Here is a 16,131-nt window from a genome sequence, read left to right as displayed (position 1 = left end):
CACATAGTCCTTTGGGATGATTTTTCTAGTTCCATTCAGCAGTATTGACTAAAGTGGGAAGAGCTCTAAGTGAGCAGGAGCCTCTGAGCTAAAACGCCAGTGATAGAGGCACTGGGGGAGCAAGGTGGGGGCGTCAACCTGCGTGGAAGCTGCACTTCCTCTGAAATAGCACCTGGGCCTCTCCGTGGTGTTGATCCGTCTGCCTTGTCTTCCAGCACCATGACAATGGAGGAGCTGCTGACGTCCCTGCAGAAGAAGTGTGGGACCGAGTGCGAGGAGGCGCATCGGCAGCTGGTCTGCGCGCTCAATGGCCTGGCTGGCATCCACATCCTGAAAGGTAGGCGGGCTGCTCTGGGGGCTCCACGTGCCCCTGGATGCTTGTCCCGAAGAAGGTTGAGTGTGGTAGGCTCCAGCCTCAGGCATTCCCACACGGCACTGATGGTCAGCTTCACAGAGGGCCCTGCACAGAAAGCTTCGAATCCTTAAAGATAAGAACACTAATGAAGATTTGGCTTTATATTTGTTAACATGGTCTATAATTGTGAACAACTGAAAATAACCTAAGTATGTAGAAATGGAAGAGTGTTTAAGTTTGAACATATACATTCTATAGAAGACTGTTCATTTATTTAAAAGGTAATACTTTCTGTAAATCATTCTTTCAACAAATATTTTATTTCTTGTTGTGTACCAGTTATGATCCAGGTGCCAAGAATGATGCAGTAAACAAAATAAGGTCTCTGGTTGTGTGGAACTTAAATCCTTAGGAAGGGAGAGAAATACACATATATGGTGTAGGTGTAGTGTCATGGAAAATATATGTGCTGTGCAGAGTTAAAGAAGGCTAGCAAAGCAATTTCATATTTATTTGTATGGATAAACATTTGTGTGATTGTTTCTTATCTCTCAGGGATCAGTGTCTTCTGTTTCCTGATGTCCAGTGTCATATATTTTGTTTGTTACTTTAATTGTTTCAGGAAGGAGGTTAAATCCATTTTCTGTTGCTTTACTTTGTCCAGAAGCAAAAGTTATGTAATTTTAACAAGGAGTATTTAATAAACACCTTTCCCTATAAATATGAGATTTTTAGAACAGTATTTGTAGGTTCAAGAGTTAAGGTTAAACACATCAAGTAGAGACATGAAAAACAAAATCAAACTTCTGAGGAAGAAAATTTCAGTGTCTGATATAAAAACTATACTTGGTCAGTAGCAGATTAGACACTGCAGTAGAAAATATTATTAAAGTTGAAGACTAGAATTGCTAAACCTTGAAACAGAGAATAAAGATTGAAAAATTTGAAAAGAGCATTGTGAGATTGTGAACTTCAAGTGGTGTATTAAAAATTTTATTGGAGTTCTTGAAGAAAAAGCAAAGACTGGGATGGATGTAGAGGTAAAGAAAATAATAGATAGATATATAATAGCAATGTATTGTGGGATTTATAACACACAAACATAAAATGTCCCACAACAACACTCAGAGGCTGAGAGGAGAGGAATGATATATAATGTTGTAAAGTTTCTGACAGGGTACATGCAGGGTTGTAATATCACACGAAGGTAGCTAATGGAGCTAGAGCTCATGACAGAAAAGAGATAAAATGGAATAATAAAATGTACTAAATTTGAAATAAAGCAGGGAAAAAAAGGGAACAAAGAGCAGATGGAACAAGTGGCTTACGAATGGCAAGATGATGGATTTAAACCCAAGTACATCAGCAATCACATTGGAAGTAAATAGTCTGAACATCACAATTTAAAAGGCTGAGATCGTAAGATTGGGTGAAAAATCAGTTCCCAGCAATACGCTATCTATGAGAAACCCACATGTATTTAAAATCTAAAAGGTTAAATGTAAAAAGTTGGGAAAACATAAACCATTTAACTCCACCCCAAAGAAAGCTGAAGTGACTATATTACTTTCAGGCAAAGTAGATTTCAGAGTAAAGAATATTATCAGAGATAATGAGGGTCATTTTATCACTAAAAAATAACAATTCTACATACTTATACACCTATCAAGATAGCTTCAAAATAAGTATAACAAAAAACTGATAGAACTGCAATGAAAAGTAGACAAATCAACAATTGTATACAGAGAGCCTTGTACCTCTTTCTCAGTTACTGATAGAGCACGTGGACAAAAAGTGAGTAAGGAGATAGAAGACTTGAACAACACTATCAAGCAGACTTTAACCTAATTAACATTTATGGAGCGCTTGAAGAACATATTCTTTTCAAGTACACATGGGACACTTACCAAGATTGGGCATGTGCGGGGTTATATAATAAATTTTAGAAGCTCCAAGTCTTATGAAGTATGTTTTCTGACTATAGTGGCAGTAATTAGGTATTAGTAGCAAAATGATAAGTTTTTGGAAACTAAATGACATACTTTTTAATAAATCTTGGATCAAAGAATAAATCAAAAGGGAGACTAGCAAGTTTTTTTAAAGGGATAAAAATGAAAGCACAGCATATCAAAATTTGTGGGCTGCAGCGAATAAGTAGTTAGAAGGCAATTTATAGCTCTGTACACCTAGTATTTAAAAGGAAGGAAAGCTTCAAATCAGTGACTTCAACTGACACCTTTAGAAACGAGGAAAAGAAGAGCAAATGAAATACAAGCTAACCAAAAGATGGGAAATAGTAAAGACCAATCTGGTATTGAAATTGAAAGCAGTAGAGAAAAACAGTGAAACAAAGATTAATCTTTGAGAAGATCGATAAAATTTATAAACCCCTATATAGAGAGCTCAAGATAAAAGAGAGAAGACACAGATGACCAATATGAGGTATGAGACAGGTGACGCTCCTATAGATTCTACAGATGTTATAAAAGAATATTATAAGCCATTCTATACCAACAATTTGATAACTTAGATGAAATGGACAAATCCTTTAAGACAAACTACAAAGCTTACACAGAAAGAAACGGGAGTTTTTCGTTGGATGGATAGCCCTGTATCTATCCAGTGAAATAGATTTTCTGCTTAAAAACCTTCCCACAAAGAAAATCTCAGTTCCATATGACTTCACTGGTGAATTCTACCAAACATTTAAGGAAGAAATAATATCAAATCTATACAAGCTCTTCAGGAAATTGAAGCAGAAGGAATATTTCTCAATACAAGTTATGAGACAGCATTATGCTGATACCAAAACTAGAAAAAAACGTTTCAGAAAAACGAGACTTCAGACAGACCAACCTTAGTCATGAATATGGGTACAGAACTCTTTTTAAAAAATCAAATGGAACGTTATATAAAAAGAATAATACATTATAACCAAGTGGAATCTATCCCAGGAATGCAAGATTAGTTAAAATCCATTAACATAGTTCACTATATTAAACTAAAAATAAATTGATGCATTCATATCAACTAACGCAGAAAAGCATTTGACAAAATCTTACAAAAATGTACAGGTAATGCCATATTTAATGGTTAAAAACTGAATGCTTTCCTCCTAACATCATGAGGAAGTCCGTTCAAGAATATTCCCTCTCACCACTTCTACTTAAAATTGAGCCTGAAGTTCTCTCCAGAATAGTAAGACAGAAAATGAAAATCATTCAGATTGGTTAGGAAAAATAAAACTTTTTATTCACTGCAATATGATTGATTATCTATGTGGGAAAACCACCTAGAACTCTGAGTTTTGCAAGGTTGCAAGATACAAGGTGACTAAATAAAAATAAATAAAGTTAATTATAACAAGCCAGTCACCGTGGTGTCAAAGAATCTGAAATACGCTTAGGCATATAAGACCTGCACTCCAAAAAGGACAAACTATTGATAAGAAAAATCAGGGATCAAAAAACCAAGTATTGGGGGTGGGAGGTGAAAAAAAAAGGACTCAGTATTATTAAGAAGTCCATTCATTCCAAACTGACCTATTGAGTTCACACAATCTCAATAAAAGTTCCAGCCAGCTATTTCATAGACATAGACAAGCTGATTCAGACATTCATGTGGAAGTGCAGATGACCTAGAATTGCCAAAACAGCTTTGGAAAAGGAAAAACGGTTGAAAGGAGTTACGCTACCTGAGTTAAGCCTCTTACACTGAGCAGCTGCCTACAAGCTCTTCCGTGGAGTAGAGCAGAGCTGGGAGGTATGTGTCACCGCCCGTGAGTTATGGAGACTCAGCATGGAGCACTGGCCTGTGGGCCTGGGGAGGGGCTGCCAGGTTGAGCCTCCGGCCTCCCGCCGCTGCCCTCCCCACAGCTCCCCTCCGCACGTGAGGGAACGTGGACGCGCGGCTAGAAGTCTGGGAGGCTGCAAGTGAGAGCAGCGGCGTTGTGCAGTGGCTGCCACTCTTGCCCTTTCATCCACCTGCTCCCCGGGCAGGTTTTATTACCCGAAGTCAGTAACGGAGAAAACGGCCGTCTTATGTTTTCCTTATCAGCTGGTCAGATGCAGCTCAGGAGGCTTTTTCTGAGCACACCTCCCTTTGGCCCTCCCTCGTGGGTGCTTGGCCTGCTGAGCGGTGCTTGCAGGCCTGCATCTCTCCGATACTCCGATACTCAGCCCTCGCTGTCACCATCCCGCTGCCCTGTTGCTTGCCGCGTGCCCTGAGGTGCTGCCGTCTTGCAGGCAGCTGTCCAGAGCCTGACGTGGTCGGTGCTACACATCCCACTCCCAGGCACAGTGGTACGGGATGGAGAATGAAAGAAGTACGTTGGAAATAATTAGGCCAATTTCGAAATCTGTGTACTGTTTAAAGTATCTAAAGATCATTAAAATTCAGCCTCACATCTGAGAAACGACTCACACCAGAGGTTTCTGAAATGGAACGGCACCGCCATGTCCACTGCCAACCTCCCCTCGTAGCCTTAGCGCTGCCCTTCTCTGGGTTCCCCAGGCAGCAGGGGCATTTCCTCTCAGGGTCGCTGTCACCCTCTCCCTGCTGTGAGATTGCACTTGATAAGGGCAGTGGGCAGAGGCAGGGTCAAGGGTCAGTGTGGGCAGAACACCTGGCCGCCATGTGCAGGCCTCACCGCAGCACGTGCTTTCTGCTGTCCAGAGAGCCCATTAGTGCTGGAGCCGCCTGTTCTAGTTTGCTGGCTGCCAGAATGCAATATACCAGAAACGGAACGGCTTTTAAAAAAGGGAATTTAATAAGTTGCTAGTTTACAGTTCTAAGGCTGAGAAATTGTCCCAATTAAAACAAGTCTATAGAAATATCCAACAAAGGCATCCATCCAGGGAGAGAGATCTTGGTTCAGGAAGGCCAATGAAGTTCAGGGTTTCTCTCTCAAGTGAGAAGGCACATGGCGAACACAGTCACGGTTTCTCTCTCAGCTGGAAGGGCACATGGTGAACACGGCATCATCTCCTAGCTTTCTCTCCTGACTTTCGGTTTCATGAAGCTCCCCAGGAGGCATTTTCCTTCTTCAACTCCTAAGGTCACTGGCTCGTGGACTCTCTGTTCGTGGTGCTGCAGCATTCTCTGCTCTCTCCGAATCTCCTGTTCTCCAAAATGTTTCCTCTTTTATAGGACTCCAATAAACCAATCAAGAAACACCCCAGTGGGTGGAGACATGTCTCCTAATCCAGTTTAACAACCACTCTTGACTAAATCACATTATCCAGGGAGATGATCTGATTACACTTTCAAACATACTATATTGGATAGGGATTATTCTACCTTTATGAAATGGGATTTTGATTAAAACATGGCTTTTCTAAGGGGCATACTTCCTTTCAAACCAGCACACCGCCCATTCTGACTTTAATTGTCATTATAGAACACATCTAGAGAGACTTGCTGCTTTAAGCTTCCTTTCCTTAGCATCCTAGAAAACTGGTATGTTAAACAATACCACTTTTTAAAGTGACATTACCTACGTTAGCCTACGTGGTTTAATCTCTTCCTATGTGGAGGTCAGACTTCTAGTGAAGATCTGATTTTTAAAGGAAATACAAAATTTCAAACTCAAAAGATTTACTTCTATTATCAGCAAATGTATGTGTGATATGCGGCTTATTTTAAGTTTCTCGTTGGAGTAATGAACACAGTCCAATTTAAACATTGTTTTCTGCAGATGTTTTTGGAGAAAATTAACTTGGCAATATCAAATCTGGTAGAGTTGGTTTACTTGGAAATGTTAGTGCCATCCAGTGGGTAAGAAGGGTATTTCCAAATTTGCCTTAAACTTGTATAATTTATAAGTCTGCATATTTTCTGTGTTTTTGTTTTGCTTCAAAAAGTATGTCTGTTTTAATTTGAAAACCTCAGAGTGAATAGTCCAAATTCAGCTGCTCATAGTCTAGTCACTGTACCTCCCGTAAAAAGGATGATAATTATTTAGGTGAATCATTAAATTACCCATCCCTATAAACAATAGTGTAAATATTGATAGAATCCATGTCTTTTGAAAAGCTTTAATCAAAAATCTTGAAGATTACAGAGAATACATGAAATAGTATAATAGAATTAACGCAGTGCCTGGCAGAAAGGACTCAGGAAACAACAGCTGGTGCTTCAGTAGAGCTGTAGTGCACTCTCCTCCCCCCGCAGCTCATTTTCCAGATGAGGCCCAGAGAAATTCAATAATTTGCCACCCCCCCCAATAAAAACAGATAAAAGAGAAGTGATTGTGCAAAAATAATGCATTATTCCTACATCATAACATGATTTTATTATTGTGAAAATAATCTCTGTCATGAAAGTGAATAGACATTGACCGACACTGAAAAACTGTGAGCATGGGTGTTTTAGGAACCTTGTATTAGGTAACTGCTAGAACTACACATGAAGTAACCGTAGAAATACAAGCATATGAGACAATTATGGAGAGAGCATTCCGTCTCTCTCTTCCCTTTTTGGAGCTCGTGTTTCTGCCACTGTTACAGAATAGATTTTCAAAGTAGGTTATGAATTTTCCTCCAGGCAGCAAATGATTTAGGGTCTGTTGTCCAAGCTACTAAGCTTGTCTTGGTCCTTCTGTGATCTGGGCTTCAGCAAGCTATGTAACTGTCTCAGAAGGGCCTGCAGGCTGTGGACCCGGCGTGCAAAACCTGCCCCACCGTTGCAGGGTGCATGGGACTGGTTCTGTTGTAGTTTACTAGCTGCCGAAATGCAGTATACCAGAAACAGAATGACGTTTAAAAGGGGGAATTTAATGAATTGCTAGTTTACAGTTCTAAGGCCGAGAAAATGTCCCATTTACAACAAGTCTATAGAAATGTCCAATCTAAGGCATCCAGGGAAAGATACCTTGGTTCAAGAAGGCCGATGAAGTTCAGGGTTTCTCTTTCAAGTGAGAAGGCACATGGCAAACACAGTCACAGTTTCTCTCTCGGCTGGAAGGACACATGGCGAGTGCAGCCATCATCTGCTAGCTTTCTTTCCTTTGAATGAGCTGCTAATCATGGACAGTAGAAAACAGTATGCGTCTCAGGCCACTTGTGGTGTGTGTGACCAGAATTAGAAAGAATTCCCAAGTTTTTAAGATACAGTTATTAATCGCCAATAAGAACATAACCCACAGAGTAGAGTATATTATTTTTCTGGAAATGATGTATGGATTGATACACTGTCTTAGAGATTTGTTTGTAAATACCACCAACCTCCAGTTACTTCAAATGAATCCTTGTTTCAGACGTCGTTTTACTCCCCAGGCGAGCCTGCCTCAGCAGCGGACCTGTACAGGGAGGTGCTGCGCTCGTCGGAGGAGCACAAGGGGAAGTTCAAGACGGACTCGCTGCAGGTGAGCGTGGTGTCCCGGTGTTGGGCGCGGCCTGGGGGCTGCACAGCCGGCTTTCAGGGTGCTCAGGAAGCCCAGGGTGGGGGTGGACTGAGTGGTGCTCCTGGGAGAGATGCTGGGGATCCATCCCTCGTGTGTGCACAGGCCATGCCCACAGACAGTTTAGGGGTGTTGTCTGCCAGGCTACTGTTAAGGCTGATGAGAGATTGTGTGCCACTGTCCGAGAAAGCACTCGAAGGATGTGTGCTGCAGAGGGGGTCAGCTTGATCACTTCTGTGTTCAAACCTCAATGTACTTATTCCCATGGTTTTCACCAAAAAAAAGAAAATGACTTCTGCTCATTAGTGTAACTAAGTAAAGTAAAACACAGTAAGTGACCTCATTTAGTTTTTAGAGGTCTTTGTGGGATATTTGAATTGTGACTCTTCTCTTCCCCATCTCGGTTCTGCCCAGCAGACTGTCTAAACAAGCTCCCCAGCCAAATGGGGCCTGCAGGCAACAGTGCTTGACCTCAGCACCTGGGGCTCGAGTCCTACTTGAGGCTCCCCTTAGCACTGAGCATTGCCCCCTTGGGACCACCTGCTCACAGGTGCCCAGAAAAAACTAGCAGGCCAGATTATACCAGGCAGGCCCTGGACCTCAGGCAGACTTGCTTGGCTACGGGGAACGGCAGACGTGCCAAGGCGTCTGCTCCTGAACAGAGGAGACTTAGGGGGAGAGTGGGCAGGGACAGGCAGTCCAGTAGGCCTGAGGTCGGGGTGCAGGGCTGAGCAGAGAGCCAGCCTGGTCCTCATTGTGGTGGCTCTGATGAGCCAGGTAGCCTTTGGTCCCCTCGGGAAATGGGGGCAGGGTGAGGGAGGAGGTCCACCTCCTTCCAGGCCCACCTTCCTTCCTGCAGGCAGGGCACAAGCCCCTCTGCAGTGCCTGTGGGTGCGGGCCCTCACCCCACACTAACAGCTGCGTCTGTTAGGGACGCCTCCAGCCAGCTGCAGGCAGCCTCCCAGCAGGGACGCGGTGTGTGTGGGTGCACGATGCAGGGCACAGCTCTCTCCTTCCATCGCACCACAGCCCCTTCCCCTTGCGGCTCTCATGTTCAAGCTGTCCTCCTTAGGTTAGTGCACAGTGACCGTGGATTCTTTTGCCTGACGTGCTTAATGGCCAATTCCTGAGACTCCGGAAGAAAGAGTTTATTACTACACGTGTAGTAGAAGAGCAGACAGCCCAACAGCCCAAAATCTGACTCCCCAAACGGCAGTAATTCGGGTAGTTTTATTAGAGAAAAGGTGGGCAGGGTTTAGGATAGTGAGCACAGTGTCTCCAGATGATGTAATTACAGGTGATCTGATTACTGAACATGTGCAGATTGATTACATGTTTAGTCACCGAGTGTATGAAAGAAAATGGCAGATTGAGGTATAGGTGACTTGTGGGCTAAAGTCTAAGCTGCTGTGCATGTCAGGTGGGCTCACTTAGGTTAAATACAGTTTTGGGCATCAAGATAATTTGGGACTTGGGGTAGGTTAGTTCTGGGTGGACCCAAGACCCTTCATTAACGGCCATTAGGGGCTATCTTTAGTGATTACAAGACTCTAAAGTTGAAAAACTGGATACCTAGGTACAATGAAGGTTATTCAGAAGGTTTTTGCAATCACAGGGGCAGAAGATAAGGGCTGTACAACCATTATCAGAGATTAAGGCAACAGCTGGATTACAATTCAAAGATTTCAGATATTTCCCTATCTACTCCAATATTTCAGAAAGCAAAAAGAAATATTTATATTATAATTCACTAATCAAAATCATCCCTTAAGTCCTGATTTCTTGGTTACACTTATTTGTATCAAACTCTGATCCCTGGGTTCTTGCAGTCTGCATAGATGGGGCATGTATGATGGAACACACATGCCCATGCTACGTTCTCCACCAAGCCAAAGAACATTTAATTCAGGAAAGCTCAGGTTATTCTGAAGTAAGGCCTTTGCTGTAACACTGATGTCCATTTTCTCTGAAAAGGTTGGCCCTTAGTTTGGGGGTCGAGCGGTGTTGGGCTGAGTGGAGCGTATCACCAGCAGGCTGTCCATCGGTCTGCCTCGGCGGCCGTAGTCACTGCCTTTCGCGTGTTTGCAGAGGCTCCATGCCACCCACAACCTGATGGAGCTGCTGGCCGCTGGGCACCCGGGGATCCCACCCACCCTGCGGGACGGCAGGCTGGAAGAAGAGGTGACGCTGTTTCTCTTTCACTCTGGCGGTGAATGTGGCTTTTTTTCTGACTTTATGCCCACGGAGTTGCTATTCCCCATGCATACAGCTATTCCCCATGCATACTCTGCACCCTACTCCCTACTGCCCAGAGCGGCTTCCACCCACTGCCCTGACCACTGTGGTTTTAGGGGCGCAGAGAGTGCCCCCCGCCCCAGGCCACCTTTGCCCTGAGCTCTGCATTTTGTCGCACAGTGACTGCCTTTTGTAGACACAGCTGTTAGCAGCCACCAACTAAGGATGCTGATAAACAACAAGAAAGAAGACAGATCTCCTGGTAATGCTGCAGAAGTTGTAGTTTAACTGTAGAAAAAGAAAAGCTTTGCTTTTTGTCCACCTTTCTGTGTATTATTAAGGTAGTAAAATACCTCAAGTTTTCAGTTGTATTTCTCATGTCCTCTCCGAGAAGTTTCTTTTACAGTAAGGAGTGCCTCTCTTTGGAGACAGTTATAATTTAAATTAATTCACTGTAAATTGTTAGTAGCTTATTATGCTAATTTTCTCCAGCATGTTGGCCTTTTTAAAGATCAAAGATTTAAGGACAATACTCAAAGCAAAAGAATAGATTAAAATATATTGAACCTTTAAATGCGTTTTGCATTTAAGTAAAAAAGACTGAAAGAGTTTGTGTGTATAAGCACAGTCTTTTGTGTCCCTCTTGATGTTAGAAGGGGCTCCTGGAGTCGATTTCACAAGTGAAATCTCTTTCCTAGTTCAGGCCTCCACTTCAGAATATGGGCAGCACGGTCAGTTTAAATGCCTTCAGTGGCAGGAGGCTATAGGGGAAGGCAGTTCTGACCACCAAGGGGTAGAGGCTGACAGTGCTCACTGGAAGACTGTGTCCCGGGGAGAAGGTTTGCACTGCCCAGAGGCGTTTCCAGGGAGGGCCCTGGTCCCTGTGCCTCTCTCTGGAGGCACAGTGTTTCAGAGGCCTGAGCTGGGTGAAATCCCAGACATTCTCTGGGACCACTCCTTTGCCCAGGGGTGGAGTGGCTGCTCCAAGGACACACGTCCTTCAGTGGAACCTGATGAACTGCAGATTCTGGCAGTCTCCTTTGGCTTTTTCCACTGGTAAATGGAAGTGTCACGATTTGCGGTTTAGTAGTCTTTCCAGTTTGCCTCCCACTGCCCTGTAGCCTCTGATCCCTGCTCCCTATTCATTAAGTATTTCCTGGAGCCAGTTAAATATTTCAGTGGAACGGAGGAGAGTGAGCAGTTTTCTAAGTCTTTCTAAAGCAGTGTATATGAGTAAAGGTCCCATTGTCTCTATAGTTTATAAGTTCTGTGATCATCACTGTCTCGAAAAGGGAAGAGAGTTTGCATGTCTAGTTTATTACATGTCCTCAAATGTTTTTATTTTTAAACTGAAGTAATTCCATGACACTGTGCCAACTAAAACTGACAAAACTCTTAAAGGTGTCCTTGCTCTGCCTCGGAATTTGTTCTCCCCCCTCCCCTTGTTGTTTTTTAATTAAGAAGCTAGCTAGATAGAAAACTTGGGGATTTCTCAAATTGTGTGACTTAGCCGTACATTTTATTCTCTTCACTATCCGCCTGACCTTTCACTTGTCTACCAGCATACTTGTAGAGTTTTATGGTAACATCAAGTTAAGTAGCTTTCGCCGTACAAAGCATGTGTAAAGAACGCATCACTCCTGAGATGCGCCAGGGCCTCGTGTTCTCGCCTCGAGTGACCGGCTTCCCCTTCCGCGCAGGCCCAGCAGCTGCGAGAGCACTACATGAGCAAGTGCAACGCCGAAGTGGCCGAGGCCCAGCAGGCGCTGCAGCCCGTGCAGCAGGCCGCACGCGAGCTCCAGAGGAAGGTGGGCCGGGGCCTGCTCGCCCCGAACCTGGGCCTGGGCCTCCGCTCCCCGCAGAGCTCCTGCCCGCGCCCCTCCCCACGGAGCTCCAGCCCCCTCCCCTCCCCTCTCCACGGAGCTCCAGCCCCCTCCCCTCCCCACGGAGCTCCAGCCCCCTCCCCTCCCCTCCCCTCCCCTCTCCACGGAGCTCCTGGCCACACAGGGTGCCAGGCCCCGTGAACAGTTTACCTGCTGTAGGTTGCGTGACTGGTTGGGTGGACAGACGCTTGGACGGACCACTTTAGGGCTGTTCTTCATCTCCTTGCACTCCCCTGGGTCTCCTGCCTCAGGAGGCTGACAGGTGGTCGTGAAGAGGCAAAGGCTCCCATAACCTCTTTGACCTTAGATGCATCGCTGTCCAGAATCTTTCCTTTTAACAAGTTAGAACATTGAAACTACATGCCATTTTTCTTAGGGAATATGTACCATTGGTTATTTATAAAATTTGCTTTTTTTATGAATTAAGTGGTAAAGTCGAAGGAGGTAGGTAGCCAAATACAGTGCCTTTTACTTTTTCAATTTTTTAGTCATTTGTTTCGCCTTTTATTTTTCCTAATTTATTAATTCTTGTCAGCTAAGGGCGAACCTAGTTCCCTTCCACAAAGGTTAGTATGAAAGCTATCCTTACCATACTGTGGAAGAGACCTGTTACCCCTCTGAATCCAGAGGGAGGAGGGGAGCTTTGTTTTGGTGACCACCTTCACTTGGCATCACGCAGGCGCCTCCAGTGACGCGCATTCCTGACGCGGGAGTGCCAGGGCCAGGTGCCTGCTTCACCGAGTTCAGGAGAGGTGCGCGTCTGCTGCGGGGAGCCCTCGTTCTGCCAGCAGCCCTTGGAGAGTAGATCCGTGCTGCCCTTGGGCTCTTTGAGTCACCTTTCCCAGTGTAGTAGCTTCGTGATCAGCTGATGTCTTTCTCTTACAGATTCATGCTAATTCTCCTTGGTGGCTGAATGTGATCCACAGGGCAATAGAATTTGCTATTGATGAGGAGCTTGCCCAGAGAGTGCGAAATGAAATAACCAGCAGCTACAAGCAGCAGACTGACAAGTTATCCATGTCAGAGAAGTAAGAAAATAGTGCAAAATAGAATGCCTAATATTCCCAAATACTCAGATCATTTTGTAGGAAGAGGTGCAGTTGAGTGTCAGAATGCACTTCGGTAATGAGCATCTGGGTTTTACATAATGTTCAGGGTACATTTCAAACAAAAATAATCGGTCTCAGGCTGAAAGAGAAACCTTTTTCTATGTATTAACCATTGTATAATATTCTCTTCTTGGTGCCATCTTTAAAACTCTCTTTAAGGTGTTTCCTCTGTGCCCAGATGCCCATCTTGAAATGATGTCTTTGTGGCTTGGTTGGGTGTCACCAGTGCTGGCTTCAGCAGGGGCTGTGCTTAGGGCCTCTGTCCTTGCCAGAAGGCTCTGGGCCCCAGGCCCTGTCCCCCAGGCAGGGCTCTTGCCACAGCCCTGGGGGGCGTTTGGTCATACCTGGTTTCTCCACCTTTCCTCTCGTCGAACCCCTCCTTCTGGGGTTTAGTGGGTGTGTGGCCCATCCCTGTTGAAGCATAAGCAGTAAATAATTCCTCCCCAGGAACAAATGTCGTTTCCATCAGCCGTGCTGTGGGCGGCTTGGCCCAGGGCAACAGCTGGCATGTGGGCTGTGCGTGCCAGTCGGCCCCATCGGGCCTGCACCAGGCCAGCCTTCCCGGAGAAATCCCACATAAGGATGGAAGAAATTTCGAGTTTTAGTTTACCCCTGAACAGCTTTTCTAAGTACCTGCTCAGACACTGACAGGAAGCACCGTGGCCCCTCATCCTGTTCTTGGGGCGCCTTCCACTGTGCTCACCCTCCTGGGGCCCTTCAGGACGAGCTGTCATGTCAGCGCAGGTGCCTCCCGCCTGGCCGGGAAGCCCTGTCCCGGGTGTTGCACCAGCACTGTGGAATTGACTAGGAAACTGTTTAAAAGATGTAAATCCCCATACTAGCACTTACTCTCTATTGTATTGAGACCCAAGGTCTAAACCGAAACTCAGTGCTCACTAAACAAACGCTCTTTTCAAAAGCTTTAACGCAGATACAAAATAGCAAAGCACATTCCAAAATGTGTGAGGGCAAACATGATAAACAAGATCTTTATCTTACACCAGAGATCCTTCTGGCTTTATTGTCTGATTTTGAATGGGATTCATATGTACGGCAAAAGCCACATGACTCGATTCTGCTTGTTCAGGGATTGTGGGGAGGGCTGTGTGGCTTAGTGACTGAGAGCCAGCGCCTCAAATCCCAGTCCTGTGTTCCCATCCTCAGTTGCACTTAGTGGCTCAGAGATCTGGGGAATACTAGCTACCCTCTTTGTGCCTTAATTTCTTCATCTGAGGAGCCACCATTGTGTTAGTTGGCATTTGTGAAGTGTCTACACAGAATAGTGTCTGTCATTTAGTTTGGTATATAAGAGTTACCTGCTAAATTAGCTTAACTTAGCAGAGGGAATTTTTCCAAAGTCACTTCTTCCCCTAGTCTAAAAGTTAATTTTTGAAGGCCAATTTAAATGTCTGTTATTTTAAGAAATAATAAAAACTTGGTTTCTATTAATATTGACCCAATTTTGTTCAAGTATCTCTGTGCAGATTCTTTTAGAATTTATTTGTTGAGTAGCAATTCTGTGCATAAGCTAAGAAAAGGAGATGACATAGTCATTAGCTTCTGAAAATTAGTTTAATGAGAACAATTTGAGAGATAAGTGTATGTATAAATATTAAACGCAAACTACTAAAATCCAGGATAATGTCAGTAAACTGGACAAATAGAGAAGCAACATGCAGATTTGTGTGGGGAGCAGCAGGGAAAGCCCCAAGAATGAGGGCAGGCTCTTTGTACTTCTGAGCCTTCTTACAGCTTGGAGAGGAGGTAGGGGGCAGTGCAGGAAAGGGTGAAAATATTCTTAGCTTAGAAGGCACACACATCCTCTCTGCGCTTTGCGTTTTCTCATTTTTCATCATTCTAGCCTTTTTTTCTTTTGTAAACCCATACACGCACATACCTCCATTTTTTCTCTGCCCTTTTCCCGCAAGTATAGAATGTTGTTGAGAACAGAGTGTTTGAGTAGAACACCTAACTCTGCCACAAAATCTTTGTACCTTTAGGTAAATTGCCTTAATTTGTTAGGCTTCATCTGTAAATTGACCATTTGGGTAACTATTGAGATTGTACAGGAGAAGTGCTTGGCAGAGTGCCTGGCACATAGTAAAGACTTATTTAAAGACACATACCAATCCACCTTGTGGCAAGGAATTTGACTCTTTGCTATTTTTCTCTTTCTCCTTCATTTCTGTCTTTAAGTTTTATCCTGCAGTCACCTCTCCAGAGAGTGAGGATGTCGGAAGGGTCAGCTGTAGTTGGTCAATATTAGAAAGGAAGACTGGCGGTTGGGGTCTCCAGGGACCTTGGTTTTGGTGTCTTACTGGACACCCCAGCGCTCTTGTGCCTTGAGGACTGTAAATACCAGTTGGGTACAGCTGAGGGAAAGCTTGTGCGAGGGGGACAGGCCCCATGTTGTGTGCATCCCCAAAACACTTTGTAGGCCACCGCTCCCTTAGTTTGCGGAAACTGACCTCTGCTCTCTCTGTGTGGTGTGTGGTGCCTGTGCCGGAATCAGGTTCCGCGACTGCAGAGGCCTCCAGTTCCTGCTCACAACCCAGATGGAAGAGCTCTATAAGTTCCAGAAGCGCGTCAGAGAGGCCGTGCGCAGCTTGGAGGGTCCCCCGTCGCGCACTGCCATCGAGTCTGCCACGGCCTGCCACCTCCGGCCAGCCAGGCTGCCCCTCAACTGGTAGGTCCTGGCCAGGATGCCTCAGGGAGCGACAGGGACGTGGGGCGTCCTTGTCATTTTAATTCGGTCAGAGGGGGAGGCGACGTGTTATGACTCTGGGGAAAAACGACTCTCAAGAACCACTGCTGAAAAGCGTATATTCTTTTTCTAAAATAGCATGTTTGTTGTAAAGAAAAAATGAGGTACAAAATATTCAGACTTTCTTAGAATTACCCACTTTATAGTTGTGAACGTTTTTTGTTGATCTCTTTTCTTTTAGCTGTGCCTTTTGTAAAGCAGATGAATTATTCACAGAGTATGAGTCGAAGCTCTTTTCTCACACGTAAGTTCTCCGATTATTTCCCGTCAGGAAAATGTCACCTTTTATGAGACTTGCTGTTTTGATTTTAAGACTGTGTTTTCCTCTCAGTGTCCTTATATTTTTCCTTCATTAAACCCATCGAGGAAACTTTTGGCATTTGCTC

General features: G+C 44.6%; 1 protein-coding gene across 4 annotated transcripts in view; it reads left to right on the top strand.

Moving 5' to 3' along the window:
• Positions 1–16,131, top strand: part of SHPRH (SNF2 histone linker PHD RING helicase) — a 93,321-nt gene that overhangs the window by 44,760 nt on the left and 32,430 nt on the right. For all 4 annotated transcript variants that reach the window (XM_077143400.1, XM_077143397.1, XM_077143398.1 and 1 more), the window contains 7 exons: positions 216–337; positions 7,630–7,718; positions 9,843–9,935; positions 11,690–11,797; positions 12,758–12,900; positions 15,494–15,667; positions 15,927–15,989. In XM_077143400.1, the coding sequence (XP_076999515.1) occupies positions 216–337; positions 7,630–7,718; positions 9,843–9,935; positions 11,690–11,797; positions 12,758–12,900; positions 15,494–15,667; positions 15,927–15,989 (792 nt within the window). The remainder of the gene's footprint in view (positions 1–215; positions 338–7,629; positions 7,719–9,842; positions 9,936–11,689; positions 11,798–12,757; positions 12,901–15,493; positions 15,668–15,926; positions 15,990–16,131) is intronic.

Source organism: Tamandua tetradactyla, chromosome 25 (genome assembly GCF_023851605.1).
Source record: "Tamandua tetradactyla isolate mTamTet1 chromosome 25, mTamTet1.pri, whole genome shotgun sequence".
NCBI lineage: Eukaryota > Metazoa > Chordata > Mammalia > Pilosa > Myrmecophagidae > Tamandua > Tamandua tetradactyla.
Note: the sequence above shows the minus strand (reverse complement) of the source record. Positions and strands in the feature narration are given on the sequence as shown.